The sequence below is a fragment of the Ursus arctos genome, unplaced genomic scaffold (genome assembly GCF_023065955.2).
Source record: "Ursus arctos isolate Adak ecotype North America unplaced genomic scaffold, UrsArc2.0 scaffold_21, whole genome shotgun sequence".
In the NCBI taxonomy this organism is placed as follows: domain Eukaryota; kingdom Metazoa; phylum Chordata; class Mammalia; order Carnivora; family Ursidae; genus Ursus; species Ursus arctos.
In genome coordinates this window covers 19,488,658-19,515,603 of record NW_026622886.1, presented here as the reverse complement: position 1 = coordinate 19,515,603, position 26,946 = coordinate 19,488,658, and the positions used below count along the sequence as shown (strand labels likewise).

The window sequence follows — 26,946 nt, the reverse complement described above, 5'->3', positions numbered from 1 at the left end:
AGCATCAGTCCTCATACAAATTTCTGTCTTAGGCACAGTTGGTTACATGAAACAAACATCTACTCAAGCAAGCTCAAATCGGGGGTGGAGGCCTTCGTGGAAAAAACTAGGTAGAATTATGTGGAAATCTAGGAATGGGAGCAGGACTGTAGTGGTTACAGGCACGGACTCTGGAACCAGGTCAACTGGGACCAACGCTGCCATGTACGAGTTGTGGACCTTGAGCAAATTCTTACCTTTCTGTACCTCAGTTTCTTTATAAATAAGCACCCTATTTACTTCACAGGATTATTGTCTGGATTAAGGAGCAACACTACCTGACCCATAGTAAATGCTATGCATGTATTTACTGTCCTCACCATCAGGACTATTAATAGTAATAGGATGGGGCTTCCTTACTATGGAGTTAGAAGGAGGTCCTGGACCTGAGGCAGCTCGAAGAAGCTCAGCAGCAGGACGAACAGATGCTCGTTCTAAGGTTTCACTGTCAGCATGACTTAGCATGGCTACTTCCCTCTGTCCTGCCATCCAGTGGCCTCTTCCTCAAACGTCTGCCCCTCACACCCTCCCCCTGAATACTGTAGCCTGCTTTGATACCCACTCTAACTCTCAATAGCGTTTAACCTTCTGCACTGGCTACCCACTGGCAACAACAATCTGTATTATTTATTGAGATGACCAAGAAAGAGATGGCATTGGGTCCAACTCACCTTTTCACACCAGATTAGAGCCCTAATTCAGGGTAGGGATTTCTTGTCCTTGGGGCAGGATGCCTGGTCCAATAAGAAGAAGGGGGTCAAGGGGGGCGCCTGGGTGGCACAGCGGTTAAGCGTCTGCCTTCGCTCAGGGCATGATCCCGGTGTTGTGGGATCGAGCCCCACATCAGGCTCCTCCGCTATGAGCCTGCTTCTTCCTCTCCCACTCCCCCTGCTTCTGTTCCCTCTCTCTCTGGCTGTCTCTATCTCTGCCGAATAAATAAAATCTTAAAAAAAAAAAAAAAAGAAGGGGGTCAACATGGTCCCCAGAAGGTGCAGTGGGCGGATTCCTTGAGAATGGAATGGTGAAGAGCCACACTGTGACCACCATGTTGATTACAATAGCGTGGTACCATCTCTACCTCCCTTTAAGCTTCTTGATGTTCTCTGTCTGCCCTGAACATGTGGTGGCATGTGGCTGGTAAAGACTGAGGCCTGCTCTGAGAAATCCCAAAGTCTGCTGGGGGGCGGGATGGGGGCAATGTGTAGGTGTTATGGATCTAACCTGTTTGTAGGATCATGGTAGTATTAAGTTTTCTGTTTTGCTTTTTATGAAGTGTGCTCATAGTGGGGTTCTTTTAGTCTTAATTTTCTGTCGTGATGAAAATGCTAATTTTTACACTGTCACAAAACTAAATAGAATTGTGACCTTTTCCCCCACAGTCTGTAGTTGAGTTTTATATTGGTGTATCTGCCTAGTAGTTACAGATACTGTTCTCCTTGGTGGACTTATGATGGGGCTTTGACCCCAGGAATCCCAGTCTCACTACCTTGGCCAATGCTCTTATGCAGACGTCAGCAGACCTTTCCTGTAAAGATCAAATCACCGATATCTTAGGCTGTGCATGCCACATGCAGTCTCTGTTGCATTTGCTCAGCTCTGCTGCTGTGGTGTGAAAGCAACCGTAGACGATACATAAATGAGCAAATGGGCCAGGGTTCCAATAAAACTTTATGCACACTGAAATCTGAATTTCATATAATTTTCACTTGTGAAATATTCTTTTCATTTTTTCCCAGCCATTTAAAAATGTAAAAACTATTCTTAGCTCGTGGGCCATTCAAAAAAAAAAAAAAAAAAACAAACCCAAAACAGGCGGCAGCCAGATTTGGCTCACAGGTGGCAGTCGCCCATCCTGCCCTGATGGCAAGGGGGAGAGGGAAGCAAGCCTGTACAATGCCAGGAGACACGGGCGGAGAGATAGCAAAGAGACACTGTGGAAGCCCTTACACGGAGTGTCAGACTCAGCCTGGGAAGATCTTGGAGGCTTCGGAGAGGTGATGCTGGAGCTGCGTTTCGAAGCCATGTGGAGGAGGCAAGGAAGGGATTCCAGAGAGGGGACAGATTGTGCACAGGCGGGACATTGAATAAGCTTGCGAACCGCAGGTAGCTCACCCTGGCTGGGGAGCGTCCAGAAATGAGCATGCAGGGCCAGATGGCCACGGGCTTAATGAGACGGGCAAAGGCGGCTGGATTTTATCCTGATGGTCAGTCATTTTCAGACCTCCCAAACCTGGTTTTTACAATCCATCTTAACCAGAGGCTCGTTATGAGAGAAAGGTTAGTAGATCACCATTGACCTGCTGCTCCGGGTGAGACCACGGCCAAGCCCTGGGACACAGGGGGCAGCAGGGTTAGGAGGGCCCAGAACCTTGCAGCATGCCCCTCCCACCCCTGCCTGTCCCTGAGGCATCTCAGAGGAACTTCTGTGATTCTGCCGAACAGGGAGTGAGCCATGGCCACGGCTGATGGAAGACAAGAGCAGGGCGATAGGCAGAAGGGATCTGATGGTGTTCTAGAGCGATTACTCAGAAGAGCGGAGAGGCAAAACAGCTGATTAGAAGGATGCTCACTGGTTCAAACGAACAATTTCTTGAGTTTCTATTACATGCCGAGCACTGTGCAAAAATATTTCTGTCCGTGGTAAATAGAGGAGACAACATGTAGCAAATAAAGAGTTCTTTTTATCTTGAAATGATAGCATTTATGGAGCACGTACTGTGTACCAAGTGGTGTTCTAAGCACTTTACCAATATTAACTCATTTAATCCTCACCACACTTCACGAAGTGGGTAATACTGTTACTTCCATTTCATAAATGAGGAACGAGAGGCCCAGGCTGAGGTTGGGACTGCAAACGAGCTGAGCAGGTGCTGGGGAAGGTTCTCTTTAAGAAGGCCGAGTCGATGCCAGGAAGATTAGAAAGAATGGTTGTAGATGTCCCCATGGAGAACTGGGATGCAAGCACTCCTCGAACTCTGGACAAGTGCAAGGGCTCAAAGGGGAATGACTTGGTCAGCTGGAAGACCAAGGTTAGCGTGGTTGAGTACTGGGGAGGCGGTGAGGGGAGAGTGTTGGGGAAGGAGGTTGGAGAAGGCGGCAGCAGCCAGATCCTATAGGCCTTGCAGGCTGTGGGAAGGAGAGGATGTTTATTCTTAAAGCACAGAAGAACCTTGGAAGGGAAGTGAAATAATTGGAGTCGAGTCCCTAGATAATGTGGTGGGGAATGGACGGGTGGTGGGCCCTGGAGGAGGCAGGAAAAGCTATGGGAGGCTCCCGAAGTGGTCCAGGCGGGAAATGATGTCGCCTCGGTCTCGAGTGGTGATGGTGAACATGGAGAGAGTCACACAGATTCTGTGGATTGCAATAACCCAAATGAGGGATGTGGGTGACGCGAACCTGGGTGGTGGCAGTGAGGGTGGAGGGGAGGGATACAATGAAATAGCTTTTTAAGATGTAGAATGAGACATTTTGGTGACCAGTTAGAAGACAAGTTGAATTCATGTTGATTTTTAGATGCCTTTGGGACACCAGGAAGAGCTACCATGCAGGCGGGTGGCAGTGAAGTCAGGGACTGGGAACATGCCACGCTCTGTGTTCCGCTCACCACGGTGCTGTCGGGGCTGGATGCACCTTGAGGGGAGTGGCCAGGTCTGTCTTTGTCTCCCAAGCATCATAAGATGGTCTCACACCTAGTGGCCCTCAATAAACGTTCGTCAGAGGGAAAAGGCGTTCTCCATTTGGCGGAGAGGAGGGTGATTCTAGCACAGTGAACTGAGCTTCCAGGAAGGGGCGACACTGGAGCTCTGTTGATAGGAAGCCAGGTAGCCCAGAGGGAAGGGCATTTCCCTGTGAGGGAATGAAGCTGAATTTTCTTGTTTTTCTCCTGTCACCCCACGCCCACCCGGTCTTGGAAGAGTCAGCCGGTTCTCAAACACACCAGCTGTTCCTAATCATTGCTCATTGACATCTTCCTGAGGCTCCTTTTTCATCAGTGACCAGTCTTAAAAACTGGATTCCAAGGGCTGACCCATGGTTCTCTGAGGCAACGGGAGGGGTACATAGCCCAGGGCCGCCCGTGGTTGTAGGTGTCATGGAGTGCCAGCCTCCCGTGTGCAGCAATATCTCTGTCCTCTACCCCAAGGGCTCCAACCCCCAGGGAGCCCTTGTGCTGTGGACTTCTCTGAAGCCTGTAGATACTTCTCAGAATAATGGTTTTAGGTGCATAAAGTAAAAACAGAATTACAAAATGAACCAGTTATATGGATACAAAGATATATCAAATTGTGTTTTTCTTTTTTTTTCCTTGAATTTTTTTTGTAATGATTTTTTCTTATATTATGTTAGTCACCATACAGTACATCCCTGGTTTCCGATGTAAGGCTCGATGATTCATTAGTTGTGTATAACACCCAGTGCACCATGCAATACGTGCCCTCCTTACTACCCATCACCAGTCTATCCCATTCCCCCACTCCCCTCCCCTCAGAGGCCTTCAGTTTGTTTCTCATAGTCCATAGTCTCTCATGTTTCATTCCCCCTTCTGATTACCCCCCCTTTCTTTATCCCTTTCTTCCCCTACCGATCATCCTAGTTCTTATGTTCCATAGATGAGAGAAATCATATGATAGTTGTCTTTCTCTGCTTGACTTATCAAATTGTGTTTTTCAATTTGAGATCTAGTACTATGTCTTTTTTTAAAAGATTGATTGAGAGAGAAAGAGAGCATGCCTGCGTCAGTAGGGGGAGGGGCAGAGGGAGAGAATCTCCAAAGGACTCCCTGCTGAGCTACGAGCCGGTTGTGGGACTCGATCTCATGACCCATGAGATCATGACCTGAGCCGAAACGAAGAGTTGGACGCTCAACAGACTGAGCCACCCAGGCACCCCGAGATGTAGTAATATATCTTAACACATTAAATAGCAGAATCTAGCAGCAATGCCCATAATTTCAAAGTAGAGATGAGCATAAGTGATATTTTGAGATACCTGAAGAGCTACAAAATGATATGGAAATATCTGATTTCTTTTGGTGACAAAGGCACAGGTTTAGTTAATACTACTGTGTCTTGCATTCATAATTAAAGGAAATGCTAAATTTCAGCTGGAGTTAGCCAAAATATAGCTGACCCTTTAACAACACAGGTTTGAACTGTGCAGGTCCACTTGGATTTTTTTTTTTTTTTTTTGATAAATACAGTGCAGTACTGTAAATGTGTTTCCTTGTCATTTTCTCAATAACATTTTCTTTCCTCTAGCTTAATCTTAATATGGTATATAATACTTATACAAAATATGTGTTAATAAGGCTTAGAGTCAATAGGTTATTAGTTGTTAAGTTTTGGGGGAGTAAAAGTTACACACGGATTTTCATTGGCACAAGGGGTTGGTGCCCCAACACCTGTGCTGTTCAATGCTCAGCTGTAAATTAATTTTGTTTAATCCCTGAATTCTATCCATGAGCTGTGGATGTCAGCGGAGCCCCTCCTGAAACCATTCATTTCAGTGACTGTTTCTGAAACCAGTGGCATGAAATGTAAAGTGTTGCGTTTTCTTTCAAAACTCATTTCGTCGGCTTACTTTGATGAGAGGATGTTTATTCCCATTTGTATTTTACGGATCACACGCTTATCCAAGAGCAAGTGTTCCATAAGTGATGGGTGGGTAGGTGGGTGGTAGATCGGGGGACAGGAGATGGTGGATGGAGAAAAGGCTCAGACTGGCTAAATGATCTGCCTAAAGACTAACGACTCATAAGTAATAGAGCTTGAACTTGAACCCACATTTTTTAAATTCTAAGTCTCTTGTTCTTTCTATTCTTCCATGCTACCATTATGCTATTTTTATTTTAAAGAGTTAACCCAGTGCGAGGCCGTGTTCATAAATTATGCTATTCTAATCATGAAAAAACAGTCCATCTATTCTTTTTTGGTCAGAGAACAACCTAAAGGACTTTGTTCACATGGTAGGGACATATTTTCAGTAAACTGACTCTGTTGACTGCCTATGGACTGAGAGGGCAAGAGACCCAGAAATTTTCTCTTGCGATTTGTGGATCAACTATGGATGTAAAATTTGGAGAAGGCCAAGATGCATGGTAGTAAGAGGTGTGGGGTAGTTTAGTATTGCTCCCTAAGGCAGAGCCAAGGTCCAGTGTTTACAAAGACAAATTTTGCCTCAACTGCAGAACTCGGTAATGATTAGACCTACTTAGCAATGTACCAAGGTTGCCTGATAAGATATTGATTGAAAGAATCCAAACATTGATCCATGTATTTATTCATGCATTCAGTAAACATTTATTGGCAACCTACTACATATCAGATGCTTAGGAGTATGCTGCAGAATCAGATAAACTATTGTTAGAGCTTGGAGTCTACCAGAAGACAGATAATAGATAAAGTTTTAAAACAATTTTGAAGGGAAAAGTGGAGTGCTATGATTCATAATAACTGGAATAGGGATGGAAAGGTCTCTAGTTACATGTCTGCGAGGAGGTGACATTGAATTTGAAACCTGAAAGAAAGATCCAGCCTACAAGGAAATGAAGCATGGGGAACTAGAAGTAGCATGTGCAAAGGCCCTGAGGCAGAAATATGGTAACGTGTTAAAAAGTCTGAAAGAAAGTCACTGTGGGAACTGAAGTGGGATGGAAGAGAGGAGTGGTGGGAATAAATGTGAAGAAGTCAGCAGGGATGAGCTCAGGTAGGATCTGGGGAGACAACTGGATTTAGTTCGAAGTGTGATAAGAAGGTGGTAAAGAACTTTAGGCAAGGGAGTAACATCACGTGTTTTATATTTTAAAGGGTCACTCTGACTGTTGGTCAGAGAAAGATTGTAGGTTGAAAGGGAGAGATCAGGAGGCTGTTGCAGATCGAGAGAGAGAGAGAGAGAGAGAGAGCTTAGCCTGGGTGCGGGCTGTGGAGATGGATAAGACAGATGAGATTGTTGGCAAATCCAGCTGAGATTTTTCAGGTATGGCTGTGGGGAGTGACAGAGAGGAGCTGAGGGTGGTTGGTGGTGCCTTTCATCGTGATGGGGAAGACGAGAGAGGAACAGGGTTGGAGGCAAGAAACATCTAGATAATCGTTTTCCAGCAACTCTGAAACTTTGTGATAGATTTCAGTGGTTCTCAAGGAGGAGGATGTCATTTACTTAGTATGTAGAGATGTGGGGGAAGGAGCTTTCATACTTAATCAAATGACGGGATGGGGGCATTACTGACATTTTATGGACAGGGGTCAGGGATGCTCAAAGTCCTGTATCACACAGGACAGCTCCCATGATAAAGAAATATTGCATCTAGAACGCCAGAGCCTCCTCATGGAAAAACACTGGTGCACTGAGAGCTTTTCCACTGTAAGAATGTATAAAATGCCACCCCCCGCCCCGCACTGTCAGCCATTCATCTCTTTTTCTGAATTATTTGAGTCAGGTTCTTTTCATAAGTAATTGACTGAAATTAGCCACAAGGAGCAGATGGAGATTTTGATGGGGGAAATGGTGTAAAGCAGGAAGAAGGAAGGAGAAATCTTGGAGAGTGGGACTTTGATGGTGGGTAGGGCTTTAAGGCTGAAGGACACTGAGGAGTTTGGAGGGGGGGAGAGAGGGTAGAAGAGCCATTGGGAACACGCAAAATTCCAACTTCACTCTGTTTCCTGTGGTTCCACTGCAAGCTGCCTGCTGGTGTATATGCTGCCCGGCCGTGTCCCTAAACTCACTTCTCCACCCCTTGTGCACACTTTGAACTGTTCCTTTTGATCATTTGAGTCCCCAGGGTAAATTCTTCCTTCAGATGATCAGAGAGATGCCATAAACTTAGAACCCAAGCAATGCTGTGTACTCTAGAAGAATAAAGAAAAGCAACAGGAGTCTTAATGGCTGATGAAATCACTAACTTGGGTGAAAAATTGTTCTTTCCATCTCTCTAGCTTAATAAAGATAGTTTTCTACTTATTTTCACACACATGGTTTCATTTGAGCCTCACTACAGGCTCAAATAGGCAGGGCATATATATTATTATGTCCATTTTATAGATTTGGTCAGTGAGGTTCAGGGACTTATCAAAATCAAGCAGCCTGTAGGGGACAGAATGGGAGGAGGGTGTGTGTGTGTGTGTGTGTGTGTGTGTGTATGTGTATACACATTCACACACAGATCTTGAGTGTAGGGCTCCAAATGAGGTTTCCCAAGTGTAAGTGGACCCCTGGTAAGTTATAGGAAATGGTGAAGAAGCTGTTTCAAAATAAGTATATTCCAAAGGAGAGCGGAATACAGAAGTAACCGCCCGAGAGGCAGTTGATCAAGGTACAAGGAGTTAGCAGGCCCCCAGCTGGTATCTTTCCTGGCCCCATAAGGGAAAAACCAAAATGAAGGAGTCTTTCTAGTACCTTAGGAGTAGAAGGCTTGCCCTTGCTGGGTCCCTAACGCTTGAGGCCCCACTTCTGTGCACATTTCCTCTGCTGTTCACATAATAGCTAAAGCGGGGCTGTGAACACCCTGCACGAGCCTCGGTGAGTCAGGCCGTGTTTTGCACGGTGGGAGCAGGGCCTCAGTGTTACTCAACTCTGGAGGGTGCCATTCACCCTAGAATACATGACTGGAGCCCCCTAGAGTTGTGCCCTGGGAGTGCTTATTGTCAATGAAAGGTCACATAAGGGTGCTGCAAGGAGGTCAAGCTGTTTTCCCTGGCGATAGGCCCACTACTCCCTGTATGCACACTCTCTCTCTCACACACACATGCACACCAACTCACCCTTCTCAGTAGGCTCGGTTCCACTTCGGTATGTTGAACCCAAGCCTCTCTCTTTTTGAGCCCAAACATTGTTTGAGACCAGGTAGCTTTTTCCCTCAAACTGAGAAAAGTTTCCCTCTTCGGGCTAAAGTGTAGGCGGGACGTTGTGGTTAGACATGGCAGGCAGGAGAAGCAGAATGACAACTGTGAGGGAACCAAGAAAGCCCAAAGGGGAGACAAGGTTTAGAGCTAAATCAAGATTGGATTTTGTCATGAAAGGCAGAACTGGCAAAAGCATCATTACAAGGCATTAACCTTGTTACACACAGACGAACAAGCAGAGGCTGGGATTCAGAAATAAATTACACATAATAAACTAGACAGAATAGGCTGAGAGCAACATTAGCGATTATGCCCTAAGGGGAGAGAAGGGCAAGATAGAAAATAGGCCCCAAAAAAGGAGTAAGAATAATCTCTGGACACAGGAGGCCGACTGCACATTTCACCCCTTTTTCAGCTTGACTCCCTAGGTATTAACTTCACTTTTGTGAGGAGGTTTCTCTGAAGGCTGTCTTTCTTTTGTTTTCATTTGCTGAAATGAGGATAAGAAAGCCACTCAGAGGGCCCCTTTTTCCATTCACAGGGACTTGTCCATTTCTGTGTGTTTCTAGCACAAAAGAATCCATTTCCATTCAGCCAGAGCAGCCCTTAGAGTTTATGTGAGGTCCAAGCCAGCTCTTTCCTATTTTCTTCCAGGCTCACTGTTGTAATTGGCTATACGATCCTGACTGTGGCCGAGGTCCTCCGTGGTGAGAGGAACAAGCGCTTAGCCAGTTCTTGGTCCCTTGTTGCGGAGGAAAAGCTAGAGTCTGGTGTCCTGTCCAACATGACTCTCATTTCTTGCAGCAACCTGCTTTTGGTTGCAAGTAATGGAAAACCCGTTCAACAACAACTTAAATGGTAACATCTGTTGTTCGTGAACATTTAAAGGTTGGAAGCTGTGCTCCATGGAGGAGTCAAGAACCTAGAGCCTTTATTTTCCCCTGCACCGATTTTAGCATGTTGATTTTCATCCTCCATCTTGAATTTCATGAAAGCAAAATGGCCGCCACCACTGTGCACGGTGGCCTCACACAACAGATCTCAGAGGGAGCAAGTGAGGGAAGAAGGCAGGCGGGCTCTCCTCAAGAGCAGCTTCTTAGAGGAGATTTATTCCCAGAAACCCCTCCAGTGAACTTCCATCTCACTGGCCCAAACTGGCTACCTGTAGCTCGAAGGAGCAGGAAAGCAAATAGCTGGCAGTGGGGAATCGCATTACTACATGGGTTAGACCAATCATGGTTTCCCAGGCTACTGGGACAAGATCAGGGTTCTCGTGGCAAAGAAGGTGGGAGTAACTGCCACGAGTGTGGCAGCAACTGTTGGTGTTTTAAAATGAGGTAATGAAAACAAATATGGATTGTGTATTTCTGTGCACCAAACACTGTTCTAAGCTTCACCGGGGCTTGCCTTCTCAGTCATTATCGTCACTTCCATTGTATAGAGGAGGAAACTGAGTCACAGAGAGGTTAAATAATGTGCATGAAATTACTTAGCAGGGAAGTGACAGAGCCAGGATTAGGTAAGATGATAAAATACTCCAGGTAGCACACAGCAAGTACTTGTTACTGATACCAGCTAGCGTGTATCAGCACGTTAGTACTGCTGCTATCACTATTGTGTCTTCTTCACAACCCCCTACCAGTCAGGCTAAATCATGAGTCCTATTCACGAATGAGAAAGCCGACCCCCAACAGGGTTACATAAATGGCCCGGGTCAGCCAGTGTGTGCGAACTGAACTTGAATGGAGACCCAAGTTCTCTGACCGCCAAGTTCCAGGAGGTTTGTTTATGCCACTAGTTCCCAAGTTCAGGACTGTTGATGTCATGGCTCTACTACTTATCTGTGCTACTGATCCAGGACTTAATCTGGAAAACTACAATTATTAAGGAATGGTCAGAAGTCAGGGAAGGATGCTGGACAAGATGGGATGGTAATTTGGAAGCAATTTTTGTCCTTGTGCCTTTACGGCTTTTGAGACACTTCTGGGTTTTTTGTTTTGTTTTGTTTTGTTTTTGTTTTGTTGTTGTTGTTGTTTTGGCTCTAAGCAGATTATCACAAACAGAATATCTCATCCAGCCTCCGCAAAGGCTCCCTGTGATGTCACGGTTCTTGGCTAATCGAAATGGCTACATTTATTAAGCATCTATTGTATGCCAGATGTAGGTATTCACTGTTCCATTTGGTCCTTGTGGATGAATAATCAACAATCCATACCCATAACTTTTTCTGTGCCGTTGGATGAGGGAAAATGGAGTCCTCCAGTCAAAGATAGCAATGTTAGAACATTCCAGATGCCCAGAGAGATGACACCCAATTCTCTTGAGTTAGCCTCTCTGCAATGCTCAAATATTTAATAAGAGTAATAGGCATGGTCAGCTGATCTTAAGTTTGAACAATTCTGGTTTTCTTTTAAAGCAAGATGTGTGGTGTGGTTTTATTTTTTTCAATCTAAAGGTCATCCAATTTTTCTCTTTCTGCTCATAGTCATGAGGCATCCTTATCTAAACAGTGATCTATTGTTCTGATTCTCAGACCCATAGAGATTTTTTTTTTCTTAACTTCAATTTTAACAGGACAGTTCCTCATTTTCCCCGACTGCATGCAGAGTATCTAACAGGAAAAAAAAAAAAATCTCTAATGGGCTTTCCAAAAATCTTCTTAAACTGAGTTCACTATGGAGTATTTTATGCAAATAAGTCACTTTCTCTTAGGTTACGACATCTTTCCCTTGAAAAGTGATCACGGCATCGGAGAAACCCTTCTAGCTTATCTTTTCTTCCCAGTGCAACTTCAACAGAGAAATATAGACGGCACTTTAAAGGCTTCAGAAATCAATTTAGTCCATGAATCCATTTACTTTAGATGTTAATGAAACTTGGTGGGTTTAAAAATAATGAATGTTTAATAAGACATAAATTGAAAGACATAAACACTGTCAGCAATAATATAATGAAGTTAATAAGTCTTAGCCTCCCCCTGCGCGCCTCCCCTCTCCCCAAACAGGGCAATTTTAAGAGTTCCAGGGAGGCTTCCCGGAGTTTGCCAGCTCTCCCATTGGCTAAAACTTGAAAATGTGGGTTTGGAAACCTTAGTACAATTGGGAACTGAGCTCTGGCAGATAAAGTATGCTATCACACTGCACTCAGTAGCTGCCGACAGTAACGGCTCGCTCTAGCTCCATATCTTCCAGAGATTTGTGTAACAAACTCAGTTTCCTGTCGTTGAAAGCAGGAAGCAGCGTGAAGCCTTCATGCCTTGAACCAAGAAAGACCAAGACATTTTGGTCGCCACTCTCTCTGCCCTGGGTTTAAAGAGGGGCTTTAGCTAATGATCAGGAGTAAGCATGGGATTGCGTGTGCGCAGTGCTGCAGACCATTGAAATGCCTTCGGGTTGGAAGTTGAGCTTTTGGTTTCTTCTTCAAGAGCATCAGCACCACATCCAGCCCTTCCGCGTAGTTCCTCTTTAGCTCTGTGGTTCTGTCCTAGCCACCAGCCATGACTGTATCTTTCCCTTTTTACCCTCTGAATTAATTACCCTGTCTTTGGGCTTCGCATTGCATCCGTCTGGTAAATCCACAGTCCCTCCTCTCTGCCATCACACCCAATAGGACGGTCTGCCTCACATCTTGGGAAGTGGCTTGTTTAACCTCACAGGAGCCAATCCTTAGCTCAGATAATTTGCAGCAGGATCGTGCAAACCGCCAAGCATGATATTGTCTCCCTCCCAATTCAGCAGTGGGCTCTTTCTTGGCAATAAAGTGGAACTTGGTTTCATATATCAGCTGGGGGAGTGTTAAATGGATGGCTAGCTCACTGCTGGCAATCAATACATGTTAATACATAGTAAACAAATGGCTTTCCATGGGTTGGGCAAGCGTGGTGATCCTGCAGATAAAGGGGCTAAGTGGTTGCTCCTGGGGATCTTGTCTAAGAAAATGTATCTGGGGCTCAAGGAGGAGCCTCCCTAGGTGGGCATGAGTGATTACCGCTGTTAAAAATGATCTTTTTTTCATTTGTGCGTTTGTGTGCATGTTCAGAAAGAAGGGGAGCAACCCGAGAGAGTCCAACCAATCGCCTCATCTACCTTGATCCATTCCGACCTGACATCCGTTTATGGCACCGTGGTAATGAACAGGACTGTTCTGTTCTTGGGGACTGGAGATGGCCAGTTACTTAAGGTTGGTTTTCTGTGCCTTCTTCAATGTCGGTTTTCACAGTGATCCATTTTGTGCTTTTAAATTTATTTTTTTATTGTTTCTGGGTTATATGTGAGATCATACCAACTGCTTTGTGAGCTGCTCAGAGACCCTCAAAAATGACCACAAAGAGATTTCTGGAAATCTGCATGTGATGGGCTCCCTAGCTGTGTAATGAAACTCCAGCTGCCTTGCTTCCCAGGAGCGTGCCAAGTTATTCTCCCTCTCTTGCTCATAAGCTGCCTAGGGGAGGTAAATGGGGGTCTGGCCCTCCCCCTCCCCCGGACCACCTTCCTAAGACATTAAACCTTTCGGTTCATATCTCCTTTGTAATGGAAATGTACAATGCACCTGATTTCTCACAACTTGAAACAGATGAGGGATTATAAGGCTCGAAAATTAGAAAAAACAGGTGTTCCTTCCCTCCAGCTTACTTGCCACCCACGGAGGGGTTTTGTTTTCTGCCCTTTGTGCCCACACCATGGAGAGGTTAGAGACCTGAAATCCTTTGAGACTCCCCCTGACTTTTATCTCAGAGGACTATTTTTTCCCCAGTGTATTGGTATACCACTGGTCAAGCTGGAATTTTTATTCACTGGGGGGCAGGGAGGCAGTGGGAGGAGGGGAAAATAAACTCAGGGATACCTAATGACTTGTCTGGAGTGATAGAGCGGCCAGCTTATCAATTTCATCAGCAAGCATTTATTGAACACCTCCTGTGGCCTGCATCAACGTTCGTGGCTGGGAACGGCACAGTTTCTGTCACCATGGGCTGATGTTCCTCTGCCTCCCGGGAGCCAGTTGATTTACTGTCAGCTCAGATTCTAAATTGAGTACAAATAGATTTGATTTCTCAATGGATCTCCCATGGACAACTGGCTGTGTGACTGTAGGTGAATCGTCTAACCTCTCTGAGCTTCCCTTTCCTCATCTGTAAAATGAGATTGTGCTAGACAAGCTACAAAACCCCTTTCTGTCCTGATGGTCTCTAATTCCGTCTTCTGTGAGCTTATCCCCCACTCTGGCCAAACCTATTTGCTTGTTGCCCTGATGTCCTTTGTGTAGTCTGGTCGTGCCCCACCCACCCCGCCTGTGTTCACACTGTACCCCCTTCTGGGATGGCTTGCTCTTTTTCCTCTTGAATCCTCCGTATCTGTGCTTTGGCTCGGCTCGCGCTCCACCTCCTCTCTGAGGCCTCCAAAGCCTGGCGTGATCATGTTTTCCCCTCCCCTGAAATACTCATTAGCTGTCTCATTCTTTGGGCTCATTACAAATGTCTTGTTTTGATGCCCAACCTTTTCACTCATGTTTGTCTCGCCTCCCCAGCTTGATTTTTTAAGCTTCTCGAGAAGGGGGTCCTGAATCCCCACAGCCTAATACAATGCTCCGTGCCTGGTAGGCATTTGATTTAATCTGTTTTCTTTGGAGGAAACCCAGTAACATATGGGAGGGAGTTTGTTTGTATACACATTCTTTTAAAATATACATTGATCATCTTTCCTGTTGCGTTAGCTTGGTTTCCTGGGGAAAGGTAAACACCCATCAGTCTTTCTACACGAGTTGCCTGGTGCCGTGCGGTGACGTGCGTGCCTCCACCATCCTGGGCAGGCAGATTGGACCCATTTCACCTGGCAGAGGAAGCTGCCATCAATCCTTCCCGGGCCTCCTCACCAATTATCTCTTCAGACTGAGGATATTTCTGATGAGTTTGGTGACAAGAACACTGTTTCCCCAAAGCCGGGCCAACCAGACGGCTTCGTGGTAAAATGGAGGTGAGGGAGCACTTGGCTGTAAATCGTTCCCCGGGGGGCGGCCGGGTTCCGCCTGTCTTGTCGGCTCACCCCAGGAGCTGGGGTGCATCTGGCCAGTTTGCCGGACGTTGTGGCGCCACTGGGCTGGGCTGGGCTGCAGCGCCCGGCCAGCGAGAAGCGGTGGCTGACTGAAGCGCGCCTCGCCTCAGCGTCGGTGTGGGCTGCGCCTTCCAAAGCCGGACCTGCGGCCTTGTTTTTAGGATCCAAATAACATGGGCAGGTTGGCTTTTTGGTTTATTTCGTGGCTGCTGACGTTTGTGCAGTGTTTCCCTTGTGCCTGTCACTCGACATGTTCTAACTAATTCTGTCCTCCACGACGCCGTGAGGTAGTTACAGACCAGGCCCGTTTTACCGACACGGGGAGGGAGGCCCAGAGAACGTGGATGATTTGCCCAGGGTACACATGGCCGAGCAGAGATTTGAACCTGGAGTGACTCCAGAGTCTGCACTGACTTCCCCCGAGCCACACTGAGCTCGTAATCTCTGCCCCGGGCAAGGGCAAGCACTCCCTGAGGGTTCCCTGGGGGCCTGCGAAGCCGGGGAACCCATGCTCTTGGGGTGTCGGTCAGGGTGTTTAGAAGCTCCGGGAAGAATCCCAGCTCTCGAAGGAGGCAGACCACCTGACTGAAGGAATACCTGAATGGCACGGTAACTTCCTGGGAGTTAAACCCTGCTCCAGGCGTCACTCAGGAAGGCCCCTTCCCCCAGGAGGAAGTTGTGAGGGACAAATCTGGACTGACTTGGCTCCGCCAGGCCCCCTAGACCAGCCCAGTAACTCCCAAGACTTCCCCGTGTACCCTGTGCGCAGAGTCTTGGATGCAGCCCGCGAAATCGCCCAGAGTCCCAAGACCCAGGATTGTGTCGATGATTGGGAAGGCACAGATGATCCCCGAGTCCCTTTATTCAAACACTTCAAGCTTCTCCCTTGCCAGACTTGTCACCAGAACTGTTAGAAAAGACGAACATTGATAGACACAAGCTTGGCTTCTTAAGCCACAGAGTGGAGGTACTAATGAGCAACGAAAAACAAAACTCAACCCGAGGCAGCCGGTGGGAGGAGGAGAAGAAAGAGGGCTTGGATCACCCACAGCCTGACTCATCAGTTTCCCAGTGATCAAGAGTTGGCAGCATTTTGACAGACGCCAGGCACTGTAGTATATGCCTGGTTGGATGAGGGGCAGGAAACAGCAGTTGGGGGCCAATTGACATTTTTTTTTTTTTTACCACTACACACACACACACACTCTCTCTCTCTCTCTCTCTCTCTCTCTCTCTCTCTCTCACACACACACACACACTAACTTACATCTCTGAAAACCTCACAGAATTTTAACATAATTTGGTGCAATTTTAAACCTCAGGTTATTTAAATAATTTTTCTTACTACAAAAGTAATATATGTTCCTAGAGAAAGTTAAAAAGTAACAGGCGGTGAGGAGAAAACGGAAAAAAACCCACCCCTAGTTCTTTTACGTAGAGGCAACTGATGGCAGCCTTTAGATTTTTTTTTTTTTTTTTTTTTTTTGCATAGTTGAGGTCAGACTCTATCCAATTTTGCACCCATTTTTTCCCTTTAGTTAATGAGGGGAAAAAAATGCCTGTATTAAAATGTTATGGCAAACCCTTGGTAAACAGTATTTTTAAATAGCTGTATCACACTCTGTAATGTGGAAGCATGACATTGGGCTTAGGCGGAGATACTGAATCACTTTTCAAGTGTCCTGTAAGACCTGTGCTGCCTGCAGGTGACCTGGCCACACCTCTGAAGGTAAGATTTTACTGAGAGACTTCAAGATATGCCAATGCCTTCACTGCCCTCTTTCTCCTGCTTTTATTCTTAGGTCCCCTTGTAAGATTTTAGAAAAATGGAAGGAATTTAGGACTTGAAAGTGTCCTTTTCACAGTGTAATCCTCCCCCTTGTTTTATTGAAGCATGATCCTAGTGGCTTTGAGTTGGGTTGTGTCGTCACTCTTTCCCCCCTGGGTTATTTCCTCATTTTACTTCCTTTCTGAAGAAGATTGCACGCTATACTTTCTTAGTTGTCAGCGTCTCCACTGAGATCAGCTGAGAGAGGACGGCCACGCTGAAGTCAGCTTTTGGGGATTCACATCTCACGTGTTGCGGGCCCCACACTGCAGGGCGTACTGGTTTTTATAAACACCCGCCGAATCTTTGTCCAGATTGTGGTACAGCCTATCTTGGGGTTTGGATTCCTTTGAGCTGACTGTTGCCTAAAGAAAATTGTCCTTATTTCAAGGGCAGAATTGAATATTTTGAGCTTTCCCAGGTGGTAAAATAAGTAATAATGGAATATGCATGAAATTTGACATTTGTAACTTTATGCATGCCCATTAACCTTTCTTGTAAGCATAAAAGATAAGGCAGCAGGCAAGGCATAATAACAGCGAACGTTTCTGAGCTCTAACTTCTGTGCCAGGCATTAGAACCAGTGTCTGCATGGGTTAGCCAGTGTCTGCATGGAACTCAGGTTCCATGCTCCTGAGTCAATAGTGTTACCAACCCCAACTTTATAAATGAAAAAAGACCCGAGGAGGCTCGGAGAGGTTAGGTTACTTGCTCAAGGCGATTGGAAGTAATGCAACCCGTCCCCCAAACCAAACTGCACTGCTAATTAAAAACGCAATCTGTAGAGCTTGGTGGAATTTGTGGAACTGTTTTGTTTTGTTTTGTAAATTTTCTTTCAAATATCGGAGTATCTGGGTTAATACCGAGGTGCAAGTATTTGAAGTTTCATGAGAAGGGGCTCTGGCTTCTGTGGTTTTAGTTTGCTCCTATTTAGGGATGTGTCGGCAGCCCAGCAGAGTGCAGACATCTTTCTTAGAACAAGACAGAGCCTCCTCTCAGAGCTGCAAGAAGCTCACGGGAGCCTCTGAACCCTCTGTGGGACCCCAGCTGTTCCCCCGGGGGCTCTTTGAGAGCAAAGGTAGGAAGTCGGTGTTCAAGATGATTTCTGGAATGGCTCTCGTAGTAGGAGGCTAGTTTTGGGGTTTCTCCAACATCCCTAGGGCTGAAGTAGGTTTCAGGGTAGAAGCCCTATCATGCGTATCCCTTCCCCATATTGAACACAGAGGCACTGCTCACGCTGCTTCGAGTTGGAACTGGCTATCTCTGTGGCCCTCAAAACTCTGTTCCCACCGGTGGATTTCATTTATCCAAACCGTGGAGCAAAATTCAGACCAGTTCCAGAAGATTCTTCTCTATCCTCACAGAAGGCAAAGTGTGTGACACCTGGTCTGCCTTGATTCTGGTTTTAAACTTCTCAAATGAAAAGAAGACATAACAAAAAATCATAAAATATTTTATAAGGACAAGCTCTCTATTCCCACAGAATGTTCAAGTAAAGGAAAGGGGGCCATGCAGAACCCAGGACAGGACCTGGGGCCGGAAGTATGGGTGGTGGAGATGGCTGAGCTGAGGTAACGGATCAAAAAGTCAAAACAGCAGGAAGTGTCAAAACTTGGAAATGGCCTCCATGATTGGCTGTCTAGAGTGTCATATGAAGCTAGTTCAAGTTCACCTCCAGCTCATTCTTTCTAGTTCGTGAGTTTGCAGGGACTCCCCAGTTTAGAACTATTACTGCCACGTGATCCACAAACTGAGAACTTGTGGTTCAAGCTGTCCTCTTCTCTTACTCTTATGCTGAAATAAGTAGATTGGAAATAAAAGAGGAATTTGCCTTAATCTTTACATTTCACCTTTATTACTCCTAACTACTAAAGCCCATTAAACACTGTTGGATAATTACCTTGCTTTCTCATGTGTGCATGTGTGTGTATGTATGGTTTATGTCCCCTTCGCAGCATTTCTTAGAAACTATTTTTTTTTTTTTAATGAGAAGATTGGCTTCGTTGCCCTTTAACTGGTTAGTCCAACAGAGTGAGGCATAAAGAAAGATATTTGGAGAATATATTTTAGCTTTTTGAACACCCATGGCTTTTCCATGTCATGGTAATAGTAAAGAAGAAAGAAACAGTCTTTTGTTTAATTTTTCTCTCTGCCCCCCCCCCCGCCCCCCGGCACCATTTTCCTCACCAGGCTATCCTTTCCGTGGGTGGTGTTGAATTTGTAACGTTAACTGTCTGGTGTAGAAGTCTCACACACTACACATTTCAGGACTGGAGTTGGGAGGGTTTTTTGTATGCAACAAAAATCCCAAGGCTAGTTAATAGCCTACCATGAGGCTTCAGAAAGATGTCAACAGAAACAATATGTTGACACAAACTGAAATTCTCCATCGGGGAAAATTTGTTTTCTACACAGGCTTCAGCTGGAAAAATCGGAAGAGCCTTATAAAAATCTTGAATGCTAATAGAATTTTTTTCATTTAATAAATATTTATTGTGCACCTTTTATGTGCCAGACGCTATTCTGGGTGCTGAGGATACAAAAATGAATAAAACAGGCAACCCCTTGCTCTCATGGTGGGAAGAAAAAGACAGAAAATCTGTAACTGAATTCATCAGCAATAAAGCCATTTCAGACACTAGTAAGTGCTCTGAAGGAAACGGACTGATGGGTAGGCAACAACAGTGGGGTGAGGTAGAAAGGCAACCAGGGAAAGCTTCTCAGAGGAGGTGACATCTGAGAGTAAAGGATGAAGGGGTAAATGAGAATAAGCATGGCAGAGGCTCAGGTTGACTTCAGATTAGATCTATACTAAAGCGGTATTCCAGAAGCAAGAGATAAAAATCCACATCATGCCCAAGGAATGTGTATGAATTGGAGGAGTTGCTTTTATACCAAACTCAACCCATTTTGGGTTGCTGTGACTCATTGTTACTTCCTGAATCACTTCACGGATCGCGTTCTTTCTCCAAGGCTGCGCAGCTAAACTGAGCTGAGGAAGGAACATTTCTCATGCTCCAGTCTTGCTGGCTTTCTTCTCTGTGTTGATGTTGACATGAATTTTGCAGTTAGAAGATCCCAAGTGTTGTTTTGATGCCCCTGGGATGGGCTGTGGGGATGGGAGGGGGAGGAGGTGATATTAATAGAAATCTAGAGGGGAAAGAAAGCCATGTCTCTCCTGTCCTGGAGTTACCTGAGAGAGGTGAGGACCACAGCGGCAGAGACCCCGACCCCTCCATGTAGCATGTTTGGGCCCCCTTCTCATGAAAATGAGAAGTTCTTGTTGTCCTGTCTTCAGGGTTATGGAGAGCCTTCTCTGCGGAATCTAGCAAAAAGAAAAACAATTTGGTCCACTCACCCTCACTTTTCAAATTTTTTTAAAAAGATTTTATTTATTTATTCAACAGAGATAGAGACAGCCAGCGAGAGAGGGAACACAAGCAGGGGGAGTGGGAGAGGAAGAAGCTCCTCCCAGCGGAGGAGCCTGATGTGGGGTTTGATCCCATAACGCCGGGATCACACTCTGAGCCGAAGGCAGATGCTTAACCGCTGTGCCACCCAGGCGCCCCACTTTTCAAATTTAAGTCTTATGTATTTATTCTCTAAGATAATACATTGACATTGTTCCAAATTCAAAAGAACCAAGAGAATATACAGTAAAAGTCACGCATTCCTGACCTGTGGGGCAAACAGGAATATGTGTTTCTTGGGTATCTTCCCAGAGATATTTTATATATGTCTGCAAGCAAAAGGGGGAAGATAGTCTTTCTCCCATTTTGTCAAATATACAACATATTAAACATGCTATATATGTATATAAACTTGTTTATGCAATATATAGTGTGTTAAACATATACACAAAAAGCTTCCTAATTATTTTTATGGCTAAATAGTACTACACTGTTTATATCATATTTAATCAGCTCCCTATGGCTGGAACTTTAAGGTGTTTCAATCTTTTGCATATAATGTATGATGCACTAAGTCTCCATGTATATATGTCTTTCAACATATATATGAGGGGCTGTGGGGGTCTAAGGGTATGTGCTTTATAATTTCGATAGGTGATGCCAAATTACCTTCCAGGGAAGTCTCACTCCCACCATCAGGGAAACATACCAATTTCAGGCCAGCATCCATAGTTATCAGGAACGGCTTTCAGTGTAAGCCACTCAGGTAGCTCATTTAGGAAACTGGTTGGGAGAGCCTGGTGCGCAGTACCACAGAAAGGCTTTCCTGCCATAACTCGGAGTTCCAGGGAAAATCCTCGTGCCTCATCTGCAGAAGAATGAAAGTCTCCCTAAACTAGATCTTTACAGCCCTTACCCATCTGCATCAACCCTGCTCTAAGAATTAAGTCCTGATAAAAACTACAACGTAGCTTCTAACTCACTTAAAATGGATGAGTGGTGGTGTTTTGTAAATTATGTTTTTATTTTGAAGCAAATCCCAGACAGTGGCATTTCACCCCTCCGTGTTGCGTTACACATTTCTAAAAAACAATGCTCAGTTTCTTAAGTAACCATACCCGTGTTGCTATTACCACAACATAATTATCAGTCATTCTTTAGAGTTACCTAATATTGCATTTGTATAGCTAAATTTTCCTCATTGGCTCAAGAATATCTTTTGAAACTTATTTTTGTTCAAACTGGTATCTAAACAAGGTCCTCAAATCACCCGTGGTGGCCCTGTGTCTCTCAGTCTGGAGTGGCCACATCCCATCCTTTATCCATCACCATTGACTGAACAGGGAAATGAAGTCTGCTGTCTTGTCGAATGTCTCACGCTGTGGATTGGGCTGTTTGTTTTCTTGTGGGGTCATTCAGCTGCTTCCTCCCCTTTCTGCTTCCTAAAGCTAAATCAAAGTCCGCACTACAGGCTTGATTAGGTTCAGGTTTGGTTTTGTTGGCACGAATGCTTCATAGGTAGTTCTGCCCAATGATGCCTTTGACGTGATGAATTCCTCCTGGACAGCAGCCTGTCTTCTCTTGAGCTGCACTTGACAACATTTTTGTCAATTTTTTTTTTAACTGGCTTCCTGTTTCCTCTCTTCTCTATGACCACTTTCTAGAACCTGATCAATTGTTTGTATGTGAGCTGATTAATAAGGACTATGAATTAGAGATGGGAAGACAAGTACCTGGCGGGCCCACACTTGGGCAGTGCCTGCCTGATGTTTCCCTGCATTCATGGTTCTCAGTAGGCCGGTGTTGTCCAATAGAACTTTCCATGATGATAGAAATGTTCTGTATCTAAACTTTCAGTATGGTAGTCACTGGCCAGATGTGGCTAGTGAGCACTTGAAATGTGGCTAGTGTAACGGAAGTTCTACACTTTAAATTTAATTTAAACTTCACTAGCCATATGTGGCTGGTGGCTACCGGACTGAATGACACAGCTATTGTCATTTTTACACGACTTGAGGCGCAGACCTTTTCCACCTCCCTTGGGACCTAACTGCTGCTACTCCTTTTTTAAAAGTCCTATTTTAGTTACTGAGATTGACTCTTACAGAGCTGCTCCTGCATTTCGTGGCAGTTCATGGGCTCTAGTGAGCTACCAGTTGTACCAAATCCAAATGGACCTGACCCAGAGCAGATGATGGAAGGAAGTCACCGCTGCAAGACAGAGCCAGACTCAGGCCCCGGTTCTGGGAGCGGGGGCCTACATAGGAAGATGCTCGCTGTACCAAAATGATAAGGAGGCTTTGATAAAATAGCAAATATGTGCTTGTCATCAGGATATGTGGTACAGGCTCGTTATTGCTTGGTAGATGCATGAATGTAGACTTTGTCCGAAAAGAGTCTCGGGCCAATTTTTCTTTGAAAATTGTGTGCCCAACATCACTGCTGTCCTCAGGGGTAGAGACACAAATGTGGATATCATATATGGATGGGTTCAAACCAACAAAATATCGAACACCTTTGATTTTAGAAATTATTGCATTGGGCAAGGGGATGGTATAAAGAAGATTAAGGCATGGTCTCAAAAGGAGCTTACAATCTACTGACATTATTATCCATTGTATATTTATTACACGCTAAGCATCTTTCATAATTCTCCTATGATCCCTAACAGTTGTATATAAAAAAGGCATTCATAGCCCCATTTTAGAGATAAGGAAGTTGAGGCCCAGGAGGGTTAAGTAAGTTACTAGTTCAAAGTAGCACAGCTTACTGAAAGGATACTGAAAGGACACACACCTGAGCTCAAGCTGCCGTTCTGTTTCTCCAGGGCTAGGGTAATGGTCTCCTGACACATCTCCACACTTATGCGCCCAACCTGCCCCCTAACACTGTCACCGCTCTGCTCAAGCCCTGCAGTGGCTCCCTCTCTCTCACCTGAAGAGTAAGGTCTTTATATGGGCCTACAAGAACTTCTGTTACACACCTCTTACCTCACTGCCCACTGCGCTCTGCCTCACTTGTTCTGCTCAAGCCACACTGACCACATCAGATTTTAAGGCCTCAGCACCAGTGGGTTGCTTATCCAAGAGCTTGTGTTATCCAGATATGACGCACTCCATCATCTCCTGCAAGTAGCCACCTAAATGTCGCCTCAATGAGGCCTTTCCTGGGCATATATCCTGTGTCTTTACCCCATTTGATTTTGACCTAATCACCTTCTAATAGAGTTTATAATTTCCTTATTAACTGTCAGCCACCACTCCCTACACACACACACACACACACACACACACACACACACACACACACAAGTTCTATGAAAGTAAGATTCTACTCCCTCACCCTCCACTCGTTTGCTCAATGCCATTTTCCAAACACCTAGTACATGCCAGATACATAGGGGCTGTTCAGTAGATATTTATTGACTGAGGTGAGTGAAACTTGGGTATGTCCAATTTCAAAGCCCCATTTAGCTATATTTTATATATAAACACATACCTACCTGTTTGGGCCTGTTTGGTTGCTCTGGTTACTTTAAAATGCCTAAGTACGTACATAGAATCGTATAGGAGAATCAGTCACCTGTGCGAGTCTATGTCAAGCCGACTTCCTTTGGTTTTAAGATCTCCTTGCATAGTATTAAGGAAGCTGTCACTTGTAGCTTCTTGTAAAGCCAGCTGTGGTAGGAATTGTGGACTTGGAGCTTCCACCTGTGAGGATATTGCCCCAGCACCGAAGGGTGGCGTGTGAGTGTGTGTGTGTGCGCGCACGCGCATGTGTGCATGACTGTGCTTTTTCTTACTAGCCTTGTGGAAGACTGAGACAAGAGGTGCTTAAAGAACATGATACCTCAGCCCATATATGTAGTGAGTAAAAGAGCATGTGGTCTCGGGGTGCCTGGTGGCTCAGTCGTTAAGCGTCTGCCTTCGGCCCAGGGCCTGATCCCAGGGTCCTGGGATCGAGCCCCGCGTCGGTCTCCCTGCTCTGCTGGGAGCCTGCTTCTTCCTCTCCCACTTCCCCTGCTTGTGTTCCCTCTCTCGCTGGCTGTCTCTCTCTCTCTCTCTGTCAAATAAATAAATAACTAAAATCTTAAAAAAAAAAAAAGAGCACATGGTCTTAGAATTAAGCTACAAGTCTTGCTACCCCATTATTTGATGTATTTAATAGAAATCATATTTCTCTTTTTGAAAAAAAATAGGTTATTCTTGGTGAGAATTTGACTTCAAATTGTCCAGAGGTTATCTATGAAATTAAAGAAGAAACACCTGTTTTCTACAAACTGGTTCCTCATCCTAAGAAGAATATCTACATCTATCTAACAGCCGGGAAAGAGGTAGGTAAAAATACTAGCTATTGCTTCTGACTTCCGAATAAAAAGTGTTTAATTAATGTCATTATCTAGTAGTGAAGCTTTTACTTTGAACTATCGAGTTTAAACACTGCTGCAGGCTTCGAGAAGACCTGCAGTGGCTCACAGACATGGAATTAAAAACCTTACTGTCAGTAAGTAAGCAAGAAATATTACCTATTTAGACAATTTTATTATTGGCTATATTTCCAATGCCAAATTTTTCAGAGGAGGGTGTGCTTGCAAATGGGTGCATAATCAGCAAGGTAACTGAATTTACACATTTATTGTGTGGGCACTGAACGGTTAGACGCATTTATGAATATACCCAATGGGATTGGCTTTGGAATTTGGGGTTAATATCAGGCCACAGTCTCATACACATTCATGAACCAGGAAATATGTGGCACTCACCCTCCCGCTCTTAATTTATCTGGCTGTTCTAGTTTTTCTTCTTGCTTCTGCTTACAGAAATAAAGAGAGTATTTTTTTCCCATTTTCTTCATTTTTACAAAGTGCTTTCACCAAAGGAAGGAAAGAAAACTAATTTTTATTCAGTCCCTACTGACCGTGTACTATTTACTCTTCTAAATATGGTCTGTCTACATGCATACACTTGTGCCTGTACATACACACCTATAAAAACAACGTTGATGAAATATGTTAATAATTTAATGAGATAAAATTACCCTTTTTTTATATATGAAGAGCCTAAGACTTGGAGAGGTTAAGTAACTCGTTCAAGGGTGTGTGTGTGTGTGTGTGTATGTTAGGCCTTTGTCAGGGCTGGGACTTAAACTCTGGCCTGACACTAGAGCCCATGATAAACGATAAATGAGATCAAACCCCAAACTTGTGAAAACTGGCACAGTAATTTGGACCCATGGCCACCAGAACAAAGTGCAAAGGAGATCATTGAGACTTACAGAATTATATAATGGGATAACAGCTGCCCTTGGCCCACCCTCACTTTCCATTCTTTGTCTCTCATTCTAAGGGGAATGGCAATGATATAAAGCCACATGTGCTGTTATGGTCACAAGGTAGGTACTTTGTAGTCTCCAGAATTCCTAGAAAGGCCATATTGCCCTTTGCACATTGCAAAATCAGTATGTCAGAATGATCACATTAAGATGGACAGTGGACCTGGTCTACGTTGGTAAACCAGTCATTTATCCTATAGAATCTTCTCAAGCAGCTTGTTTCATTACTCAACACTTTCCAGTCTATTTCTTCCCTGGGCTTCCTACATTTGAAAGATTTCTGTCTACTCTGCAAACTGCATGTATTAAGTAACTATTCCCATTCCCAGGCTTTATTTATCAATGGCATCTGAAAACTGCCAGCCAGGGAACAGACTGTGCTACCACACGGAGCTGATAAAATTCCAGCCCAAAGCAGAGACTCTTGGAAGTCTTGCTTGACCGTGCATGTTTTTTCCATTCAGCTTTTTGAAACATTGCAAATAGCTCATAAATTCTCATTACTAATTTCCTCGGAACTCAAGACCGTAAGCTGGGAACCACTGGGAGAGCCACAGATGGCTGACAGGTCCTCACTTTCTGGAAGGTAAAGACTGCTTAGCCTCTGGTCATTCAAAGCCTGAAGTCCTAGGGAGAGTTTTTGACTGGGCATCAAAGCCAGTTATTCGTACATTCTTCACTTAGGTTTACTGCTGGGGATCCTATTAGTAAGATTCTGGTTGAGCCAGTATAATCCCTAGAGAGGCAAAACCTAAGGAACGTTCTTTCCTAGACTCCTAGGGAGATAGTAACAGCCAGACTAATATGCCCTGGTACATCCATAGACTATGTGGCCATTAAAAATAACCGTATGAAGATTTATGCATTGCTGTGGAATAGTCACTATAATGTGTTATTAAGTTAGAGAAGCAGGTCCAATGTAAGTACTTACAGTGTTCTCTCTTTTACATGGTTATGTTGTGTGTGTGTTTTAAGTACACTGTATAATGGTTCTCACAGAATGTTCTAGAGACTCATATTCCACTAAGTGTTGTGAGCAAAATGGCCCTGGGAGGAGATGTTATTGACTATACCGCTCCTGGAGTATCGTGATGCTCAGCATATTCAAAGGCTCTCAGAAGCCTTGTTCTAAGGAAATCTATATCCCTTTTCAGTGGACGGTTTCCTGTGTTTGTTGGACTGTGGGACCTTTTCCTCACACAATAGCAATAGCCAACATTTATTGAGTGCTTAGTGTGTGCCAGACAGTGTCATAACTCCAGTGGAGTCAGTGGCACCATCACCATTTCACAGATGAGAAAACAAGGTTAGAGAGGTTACATATTTACGAACCTCCCCCCCCCCCCCAGAATTCAAAAGATGTTGTATGAGCTACAAGGAAACAGCCACATTCTGTTTAATTCTGGCTGAGGCTGGTGGTCTGCCCCTACATCTTTCAGCAACATTGAGGACTGTGA

At 44.8% G+C, this 26,946-nt stretch overlaps 1 protein-coding gene across 1 annotated transcript in view; it reads left to right on the top strand.

The window, feature by feature from the left end:
* Positions 1-26,946, top strand: part of PLXNC1 (plexin C1) — a 142,391-nt gene that overhangs the window by 6,821 nt on the left and 108,624 nt on the right. Inside the window, exons 2-3 of the mRNA XM_026499885.4 lie at positions 12,912-13,052; positions 24,357-24,491. Of these exons, the coding sequence (XP_026355670.1) occupies positions 12,912-13,052; positions 24,357-24,491 (276 nt within the window). The remainder of the gene's footprint in view (positions 1-12,911; positions 13,053-24,356; positions 24,492-26,946) is intronic.